General features: G+C 54.6%; 1 protein-coding gene across 2 annotated transcripts; it reads right to left on the minus strand.

Annotated features, from left to right (window-relative positions):
* Positions 1–776: 776 nt before the first annotated feature.
* On the minus strand, positions 777–6626 carry NR4A2 (nuclear receptor subfamily 4 group A member 2). Of its 2 annotated transcripts, none has more exons than XM_079310545.1 (8): positions 6554–6626; positions 5452–5579; positions 4436–5301; positions 3466–3595; positions 3298–3386; positions 2639–2841; positions 2080–2258; positions 777–2002 (listed from the first exon to the last, which is right to left on the minus strand). In XM_079310545.1, exons 3-8 carry the CDS (start codon positions 5297–5299, stop codon positions 1746–1748), a joined length of 1722 nt encoding a protein of 573 aa, XP_079166671.1. In that variant the 5' UTR covers positions 5300–5301; positions 5452–5579; positions 6554–6626; the 3' UTR covers positions 777–1745. The 2 variants fall into 2 exon arrangements, with proteins under 2 accessions (XP_079166671.1, XP_079166670.1); XM_079310544.1 differs by having other exon boundaries at positions 3223–3386; positions 6554–6616.
* Between the last annotated feature and the right edge of the window lie 3307 nt (positions 6627–9933).

Raw genomic sequence — 9933 nt, forward strand, 5'->3', positions numbered from 1 at the left:
GCCGGGGATTTAGGGACGGCGCTCCCCGAACCCCGCAGTGCTCCGCGCTGCCCCCCGAGCCCCTCCGCCGCCGCGGGGGCAGCTTTGGGAATTCAGTGCCTCCCTTAAAGATGTTTTCCTGAAGAATGAGCCCCCATGAGCAAGGGATGCGCCTGAGCGAAGGCGGGCGCGGGGGGGATGGAGGGAGGGATGGATGGATGGCGCAGGACGCGGGGTCCCGATGCGGGGTCTGGATGCGGCGGGGACCGAGCGCGGTAAAACCGGGGAAGGGACCAACCTCCGACCGCGGCTTTTCCTCCTCTTCCTCCCGCGGCACCGAACGGGAGCGGCCCCGGCATCGCCGCTCCGGGAGCGCCGCACGGGCAGAGGCTTTTGTCCCCTGGGTGCGGCGGGGGCTGGCGGAGCAGCTTCGCACTTCGGCAGAAAGGAGACGAAATTCGATTCGTTTACATGTTTTATTGTTGTAAACATTAAAATTGTCTTTCTCAAAGAAAGAGTTCTCGGGAGAAAAAATAATAATAATAATTATAATAATAATAATCCGCGTTTCTAACTGTCGTACACCATATTAAAAAAAGGCAGCGACTTTTCCCGTGTGCCAAACCGGGGTATACAAAGAAAAATACTACAGAATATGGCAATATTAAAAATATTACTCGAACATAAAATAATATATTAACCGACAATTTTTAGACGTAAAAAAACAAACGGAACAAAACAAACCGAAAATTCAAAGTGCTCAGTAATTTCCAGGGAGTTATGTATAGTATAAGCACTCTGGAAACAGTCAAAAGCTGCTGCATGCAAGATCTGTTTAGCTTTAGACAACAAAATAATCAAGATATAAACTTCTTCTTTAATCAACATCAACAGTACATACAACACTTACAAACAAGGGGTGTCGGGCGGTGTTTACAAACACTATGTGTCCCTTTGGGGGGGAATTCCGGGGGGTAACACTTGTGCCCACCTATTTTACAATTGAGAAAATGTTTGAAGCTTAGATAACTACCAGTCTTTATAAAAGCTACCAGACTACATAGTGTCTGAAATACTATTTATAGAATATAGACATTACTGAAATAGCAAGTGCCTATAACATTGTCACCCTGGAATCGTCATGCTTCCCTGGTATGGACAGATTGGGTTCTCTTTTTTTTTTTTAATTCTTCTTTTTTTTTTTAATATTTTTTTTTCTAAACACATTTAGCTTTTCTTTTTGATTTATTTTTTTATTTTTTTTTAGAATTGTTTTCCACGTTTCATCATAAATAGGCACGGAAGAATTTTTTTTTTAAATTTTTTTTTTTTTTTAAAGCCAAACCGCATCTGATAAATTTACAAGCCTTTTGCCTTCATTAATGCCACGGCGCCCACGCAAGGTTTGGGGTTGGGGGGTATATTACAGCTTTCTTCTACAGCAGAAAACTTTAGTCTTTAGGAGGGTGAGACTTGTGGGTCACCTCAACACTGGGGTTTGTCACGGCGCGAGCCTGAGCCGCCAGCCTGGCTTGTCTTTCGCACCAGAAGTCCTTAATAACAAACTCATTTAGAAGCCGAGAATAAAAAGTTGATACCATGGTGTTTGTGTAGTCCACGAGCTGCATCCGTGATGCCCCGGAGCCAAATGCCCATCGCGTTCCTCCTGCAGGAGCTGCACCCAGGGGTGCTGCTCGGGGCCAGACCAGCTCCCTTCAGGCAGCCGGAGCTTCTCCTCGGGTCAGTGGAAGAGCACGGCAAGAGTCTTAGAAAGGTAAAGTGTCCAGGAAAAGTTTGTCGATTATTGCTGGCGGTGGCACCAAGTCTTCCAGTTTCAGGTAGAAAATGCGCTGCAGCCCCTGCGTGCAAAGCGTGCGGAGTTCGGGGAGCTTCCCCAAGAGTTTGGACAAATAGTTGGGGCGATTGAGCCCCCCGTTATTGAAAGTCACGTGGTCTTTGAGGCAGTTTACAATCTTGTTCTGGAGTTCTTCCACCCTCTTGGGTTCCTTCAGCCCGTGCCTCTCTGCAAGGGAAGGGTGCGGGATGTTACGGGAGTGCCGCGGGCAGAGGCGGGCGGGGGGCGGGGAGGGGGACACTGACCTGTCACCATGGCCAGGGCAGCGATGCAAGAGAAGGCAGAGATGTCAATGTTCATGTTTTGCAAGTTGGAGGAAAATTCCACGATGGAATCGATCCACTCCCCAAAGCCACGGATGCACTGCAACCGGTGCAGGACCACCCCGTTGCAGAAGATCAGCTTCCCCTCCACGGGGTTGGACCTGGAAGGAAGGGGACAACCCCAGAATGAACTGATGGATGGATGAGAGAGGGAGGAAAATTAGATAGAAAGAGAAAACGGAGAGAAAGAAAGACAAAAGAGAAAAAAGAATGAGCGAAAGGAAGAAAGTGAGAAAGACAGGGAGGGAGAGAAAGATAAGAGAGAAGAGGGAATGAAAGAGAAAAAAAGAACAAGAGAGAACAGGAAGGAAATAAAACAAAATAATAAGAAAGGAGATGATGGGGGAGAAAAATCTAAACAACTAATTACTTGAGGAGCAATAAATGAAGGATTTAAGAGGCACCTAATTACCGAGGAGTTAATAAAATGCAGAGCAGTGGACCTCGAAGGGGCGTGATTCGCTGCCCCGAGCCCGCTCACCTGTACGCCAGCCGCAGCACGAACAGCTCCAGGAAGGCGGACTCGAAGAGCAGGTCCTGGTCCGTTTTGGGCAGGTCAGTGAAGCCGGGGATTTTTTCCGCCCACCCTCGGATGATCTCCATGGAGCCGGTCAGCAGATCGTAGAACTGCTGGATGTGCTGGGTGTCGTCACCGCTCAGCTGGTAGTCGGGGTTAGCCTGGAACTGGAAATTCATTTTAAAAAGCACTTAATGAGGTTCTCTAAAGTCTATAACCCGTGAAATTGCTCACCCCGTCCCTGGCCGGGGAGCGGGCTGGGATAACAATTAAAGCTCTCTCTGACCGGTGAGGAAATTAGATGTTCCGGGGTAATTAATTCGATTAGGAACGGCTCTCGCCGTGCGCGGGGGGCCCGATCCCGGGCGGCGCCGGCGGGGCTGAGCCGAGCCGAGCCCCCGGTCCCGGCGGGGCCGAGCCGAGCCGAGCCGAGCCCCGGGCGGGCAGGGCAGGGCAGGGTGGGCACACTGGGCACAGCCCCCGGCCCCGGCCTCGCCTCTCCCCCCGCAGCGGCCGCGGGGACCCTCCGCGAGCTCGGTGCCGCTTACCCGGGAATAGTCCAGGCTGGTCATAGCCGGGTTGGAGTCGACATGGGCTCTCACCAGCGCACTGATCAGACTCACCGGGGGAGAGGGGGGAGAGGGCTCCTGGGGGCTCTTCGGTTTGGACGGCAAGCGGCCCCGCCGGCCTTTTAGGCTGTCTGTGCGCACCACTGCAAGAGAGAGCGGTCAGCGCGGCGCCGCGGGGACACGCGGACGGACGGACAGACAGACACGCGGACAGACACTCACCCTCCTTGACCATGCCGACGGCCAGGCACTTCTGGAAGCGGCAGTACTGGCAGCGGTTGCGGCGGCGCTTGTCCACGGGGCAGTTCTTGTTGGCCAGGCACACGTACTTGGCGTTCTTCTGCACCGTGCGCTGCGGGCCGAGCGGGGTCAGCGCCGGGGAGCGCCCCGCGCCCGCATCCTCCTCTCCCCTTCATCCTCCTCTCCCTTTCCCCCCCTTTTATTTTCTTCTCCGATTTTCCGCTTTGTTCTCTGTTCCCGCTTTCATTCCCCCCCCCCTTTTATTTTATTTTCCCATTTTTATCTTTATTTCTCCTCTTTTTTTACCTTTATATCCCTTCCCTTTCCTCCCTTTAATCTATCCTCCCTTTTAAATGCTTCTTTTCCATTATTTGATTTTTCCATTTGCTTCTTCTACCTTTAAAGATTTCCTTTCCCTTTTTTTCCTTTCCCCCTTTATTTAGTTTCCCTCCTTTTCCTTTCCCCCTTTATTTAATTTCCCTCCTTTTCCTTTCCCCCTTTATTTAGTTTCCCTTCTTTTCCTTTTCCTCTTTAGTTTCCCTTCTTTTCCTTTCCCCCTTTATTTAGTTTCCCTTTTATTTCCTTTTCCTTCCCCCCTCCTTCCCTTTTTTTTTTTTTTTTTCTTTTTCCCAGGGCATTTAACAGGAGAAAATTGACAGCGTTAACATCCAAGCTAACCTCGCAGCTCCTAGCCGTGTTTTATATGCCAAGAGGAGGGAAAGAGACGCTCGGTAAATACAAATCCGTGGGCATTCATATTATTTACATTCCTTGGAGACCTCCTCTATTTAAAACGATAAGATTATTCAATCAGGATGGTGAAATAAAGAGATGGCTTAATTTTACCACGGGGAATTCCGTTCCGCACGGTTAGCTCAGACGCGGTTCTCTGTCCTAACCCATTTCCATCGGCGGGCTCGGCGCCCCGCCGGCTCCCCCCCGCCCCGCTCACCTTGAAGAAGCCCTTGCAGCCCTCGCAGGTGCGCACGCCGTAGTGCTGGCAGGCCGCGTTGTCCCCGCACACGGCGCACAGCCCCTCGTTGGACGGGGAGCCCCGGGAGGGCGGCGAGGGCACCTGGCTGTCCAGCAGCTGCGGAGCGTGGCCCAGCTGCAGCCCCGGGAAGGCCATGGAGGGCTGCTTGCGGATGGGGTTGGGCACGGCGAAGGGCTGCCCGTCCACGCCGGGGTGCGGCCCCGCGGGCTCGGCGCTCATGGGGACGTGCAGGGGGCCGTCGAAGCGCATCTGGCAGCTGGAGACGGGCGTGCCGGGCGGAGACTGCTTGAAGGAGAACAGGGACAGGCGGGACACGGGCGTTTTGCGCTGCTCGATCATGTGCGTGGTGGCCACGTAGTTGGGGTGGAAGTTGTGCAGGGAGCCGGGGTCGTCCCACACGGGGCCGTGCTGCACCTGGAAGCCGGGCGTGGAGGGGGTCGGGGGCGACGAGGGCTTGTAGTAGACGGAGCCCGAGTGGGACATCATCTCCTCGGACTGGGGGGGCAGGTGGCCGTGCTGCTGGTAGCCGTGCATCTGAATGTCTTCCACCTTAATGGAGGACTGCTGTCCCGACAGGGGCATTTGGTACAAGCAGGGGGGCTTCACGTCGTAGCTCGTGTTGTAGTTGTCCATAAAGGTACTGAAGCTGGGGAGAGAAGTGGTGGCGGTGATTTCGGTGTTGGTGAGGTCCATGCTAAACTTGACGAACTCCGGAGTCAGGAAATCGGAGCTGTACTCTCCCGAGGAGTGGTAGCTGTAGCTCTGGGAGGCCGGGCTGGCTCCTTGAGGCGAGGATCCATACTGAGCCTGAACACAGGGCATGGCTGCGAACGAAACAGCGTCAGGTAGACTCGGGCCGCGCCGCCCCGCACCGCGCACCGGGCAGCGGCGGGGCCGAGCGCCGGGACCCCCGTGCCCGCCGGGACCCCCCGGACCCCCGTGCCCCGCCGGGCCGCGGGACGGAGCGCACCCACCTTCAGCCGGGGGAGCGGCGTTCTCGGGGCAGCCGAGGGCGGACAGCGTCGGAGCGCGGCGGGGAGCGAGGGGTCCGCGGGTTCAGAGCGCGGCGGCGGCTCCGGCTCCAGCCTGCCCGGCGCGACGGCTGCGGGAGACACACGGAGCGCCGGTCAGCGGACGGACACACGGAGCCGCCGGTCGGGGAGCGGACACACGGAGCCGCCGGTCAGCGGACGGACACACGGAGCCGCCGGTCGAGGAACGGACACACGGAGCCGCCGGTCAGCGGACGGACACACGGAGCCGCCGGTCAGCGGGCGGACACACGGAGCCGCCGGTCGGGGAGCGGACGGAGAGAAGGACACACGGACCCGCCAGTGAACGGACGGACACACTGACACATGGACCCGACGGCGAGCGGACGGACACACTGACACATGGACCCGACGGCGAGCGGACGGATACAGATAGCCACGGACCCGCCGGTGAACGGACGGACACAGTGACACACGGACCCGCAGATCAGGGAGCGGACGGACACACAGACACAACGACACACGGATCGGGCAGCAGGGGCGGGGGACTGACACAGAAACCCGCTGGTGCGGGGACGGACACACGGACTCGTCGGTGGAGGGACAGACAGTCGGAGCCCGCAGCGCGGAGACAAACAGACAGAGCCGGCGGCGCGGGGACAGACAGACAGCCAGCCAGCCGGAGGCGCGGCGCGGTGCCCGGCTCTGGGGAGCGGTGCGGGGCAGCGCCACCCGCGCCCCTCTCCGAGCAGGTCCGGGCTGGGTCGGGGATATTTCTCGGTAAGCGGCAGCAGGCTCCCGGCGGGCGGGCTGTCACCGGCACCGCCGGCCGCCTTCCCTTCTCCGAGCCCTCGGGGAAGCGGCGGCGCGTCCCCCGGGAGATGCGCGGGGCTCGGTGCCCGTGCCGGTACCGGAGCGGGGCGCGGGTGACAGCCAGCGGGCGACACTCCGCCTCGGGCGGCGCGACCCGTGCAGCGCGGGAGCCCGGACGGGACAGAACCGGACCGGACGGGACGGGGGTGCCTCGCGCGCGGGACCCCGCGCCGGGAGGGGCCGCGGGAGGCGGGCCGGGCCGGGCACTCACCGGGGAGCGGAGCGCGGGGCGCGCATGCAGCGGCGGGCGGAGCGGCGGCGGAGCGGCGGCGCGGTCCGGACTGCGCCCGCCCGCAATGTGCCTTTGTTTATGTGGCCGCGGCCGCCGCCGGCCAACGTGCGCCGCGAGCCCCCGCGCGTCACCGCGCGTCAGCGCCGCCGCCCAATCAGCGCCGCCGCGGGCCCGCCCCGGACACGCCCCCTCCTGCCCGCGCGCGCCCCGCTGCAGGGGTTCCGACCGCTGACGTCACGCGCGGGGGGCGGGGGCGTGGCCTCGTTTGCATAGAGGGCGGGGCCGCTCCCGCCCCCGCGTGGCGTCAGCGTGACGTGAACGGCGGGATGGCGCGCGCGACCCCGCGGGACAGAGCCGGGAGTGGGATAAAACCGGGATCAGGGATAGAGCCGGGATTAGGGACAGAGCCGGGATTGGGGACAGAACCGGGATCAGGGACAGAGCCGGGAGTGGGATAAAACCGGGATCAGGGACAGAGCCGGGACTGGGATAAAACCGGGATTAGGGACAGAGCCGGGATTAGGGACAGAACCGGGATCAGGGACAGAGCCGGGACTGGGATAAAACCGGGATTAGGGACAGAACCGGGATCAGGGACAGAGCCGGGACTGGGATAAAACCGGGATTAGGGACAGAGCCGGGATTAGGGACAGAGCCGGGACTGGGATAAAACCGGGATTAGGGACAGAGCCGGGAGTGGGATAAAACCGGGATTAGGGACAGAGCCGGGATCAGGGACAGAGCCGGGACTGGGATAAAACCGGGATTAGGGACAGAGCCGGGATTAGGGACAGAACCGGGATCAGGGACAGAGCCGGGACTGGGATAAAACCGGGATTAGGGACAGAGCCGGGATTAGGGACAGAACCGGGATCAGGGACAGAGCCGGGACTGGGATAAAACCGGGATTAGGGACAGAGCCGGGATTAGGGACAGAGCCGGGAGTGGGATAAAACCGGGATTAGGGACAGAGCCGGGAGTGGGATAAAACCGGGATTAGGGACAGAGCCGGGATTAGGGACAGAGGCGGGACTGGGATAAAACCGGGATTAGGGACAGAGCCGGGATTGGGGAAAGGGCCGGGAGTGGGGACAGAGCCGGGAGTGGGATAAAACCGGGATTAGGGATAGAGCTGGGACTGGGATAAAACTGGGATTAGGGACAGAGCCGGGACTGGGATGGAGCTAGGCCCCACTGCCCACCCGGAATTTAAGCGGATTTTATTTTATTTTATTTTATTTTATTTTATTTTATTTTATTTTATTTTATTTTATTTTATTTTATTTTATTTTATTTTATTTTATTTTAATGTTATTTTCTGTTTTGCTATTAACGCCATTTTATATGTTTTATTGATTTGATTTTTATTTTTGATTTATTGCCGTATTTTTAATTTGAGTTATTTGTGTTTAGTTTTTTATTTCAAATTAATTTTATTATTTTCTATTTTATTTCTGTTTATCTCATTGCTTAATTCATTATTTTCGGGACTTCATTTATTATTTTAATTGGCCCTTTTTTGTTGTATTTAATTTAATAAATTTCCTTATTTTTATGCATTTTAGACACTTATTTAAATCTCCTTTATATATTTATTTCAATGGCTGATGTTCATTAATTTATTTTATTAAGTGGCTGATGTTTATTTATTTATTTTATCGAATGGCTGATATTTATTTATTTAAATGCACATTGGGTTGGGGGGGGTGGGGTTTTTTATTATTTGAATTAATTTTATCCCTCCCCAGAGTTTCCATCATTCCCAGCCCAGTGTGGCTGGGGAAGGGACACAGAGCAGGGCAGGGCAATTAACGGTGCTGTGTTAATTAAACCTGGGATCTGGGCTCCCAAAGCCCAGCCTGGATTCACCTTGGGCAGTGCAAGAGCCCGGCCAGGGCTGCACCCAGATCAAATCCAGGATGGATCCTGGTCCCAGTTTTACACTTTTGTAAGTTTTGGTTCATCTTGGGGTCAATTATCCAACCACAGCCCCAGGCTATGAAGTCTCAGCCCCCTTTCCCTCACTGTTTCTGATTTTTGGGTACCACTTGTCCTTGATTCTCCAGCTGGGAAAGAATTGTTTTGTCCAACCACCCTGTGAATTTACATTACTAACACCTGACATGAACTTTCAGAGTTACACACCAAGCAGCAGAGATTCTGAAAAATACAAAATATAAAATATAAAATATAGAAGCCAAGGCAGAGGAGGAGCTGGGCCAGCTGCCCCCAGCACCAGCCACACCAACTACCAGCCAAGGCCCTGCCAGGGCTAAGTGAAACATCTAATTACCATATCCTTAGAATAGATGTAATATAAATTTCATTACTCACTTAAAAGTTCTAAAGTTAACAGCATAAACTTGAAGTTGAGTAATTAAGTAATCCTTATATAGACACTTATTAAAGTATTTATACATATTATCTTAAATCTACATCTATCATTTTGCCAATTAAAATTAGGACTTTAATTGCAATTAAGTAATTTAATTGCCAATTGAACAGCAAAATTGCTAAGTGACTAATTTTAATGCCTATTTTAATTACCAATCATGACTGGGGAGGGAGCTAATCAAGCAGTATCAGAGTAATGATGTGAAAAAAAGCGGAGAACAAACATTCCAGACTCCGTGGTTTTTAAAAAGAACTCCAAATTAAATAACTGCAAACACAATTCCAGACACGGGGAACGCTGGTTTGGGTTTCTGAGCACAAAGAGCAGTTTAATGTTTAATTACAGACACCAGGCCCTGCCCCCAAAATGCTGATCCTGGAGGGCTCTGGGTCCCTGTGCTGCTGCCATTTCCCCTAAAAACCCCAAAATCCATATCAGCCCTGGCTGCTGCCATTTCCCCTAAAAACCCCAAAATCCATCTCAGCCCCAGCTGCTGCCATTTCCCCTAAAAACCCCAAAATCCATCTCAGCCCCGGCTGCTGCTGCCATTTCCCCTAAAAACCCCAAAATCCATCTCAGCCCTGGCTGCTGCCATTTCCTCTAAAAACCCCAAAATCCATCTCAGCCCCGGCTGCTGCTGCCATTTCCCCTAAAACCCCAAAATCCATCTCAGCCCCGGCTGCTGCTGCCATTTCCCCTAAAAACCCCAAAATCCATCTCAGCCCCAGCTGCTGCCATTTCCCCTAAAAACCCTAAAATCCATCTCAGCCCTGGCTGCTGCTGCCATTTCCCCTAAAAACCCCAAAATCCATCTCAGCCCTGGCTGCTGCTGCCATTTCCCCTAAAAACCCCAAAATCCATCTCAGCCCTGGCTGTGAGTGGAGCCTTGTGAGAACTTGGGGGGCACTGAGAGTTTTGGGAGGGAAGAGATTTGTTGTCAGTTGAACAGACACTCACACCTGTC

Source organism: Erithacus rubecula (genome assembly GCF_903797595.1).
Source record: "Erithacus rubecula genome assembly, chromosome: 8".
NCBI lineage: Eukaryota > Metazoa > Chordata > Aves > Passeriformes > Muscicapidae > Erithacus > Erithacus rubecula.

Bases quoted from the DNA above. Each gene is read 5' to 3' on its own strand.
- NR4A2 (XM_079310544.1), bottom strand. From the start codon at position 5,299: ATGCCCTGTGTTCAGGCTCAGTATGGATCCTCGCCTCAAGGAGCCAGC. The intron at 3,387-3,465 runs GTGAGTGTCTGT...TCTCTCTTGCAG, and splicing joins CGTCGGCATGGTCAAGGAGG to TGGTGCGCACAGACAGCCTA. The intron at 2,003-2,079 runs GTCAGTGTCCCC...CTTCCCTTGCAG, and splicing joins TGCCCTGGCCATGGTGACAG to AGAGGCACGGGCTGAAGGAA.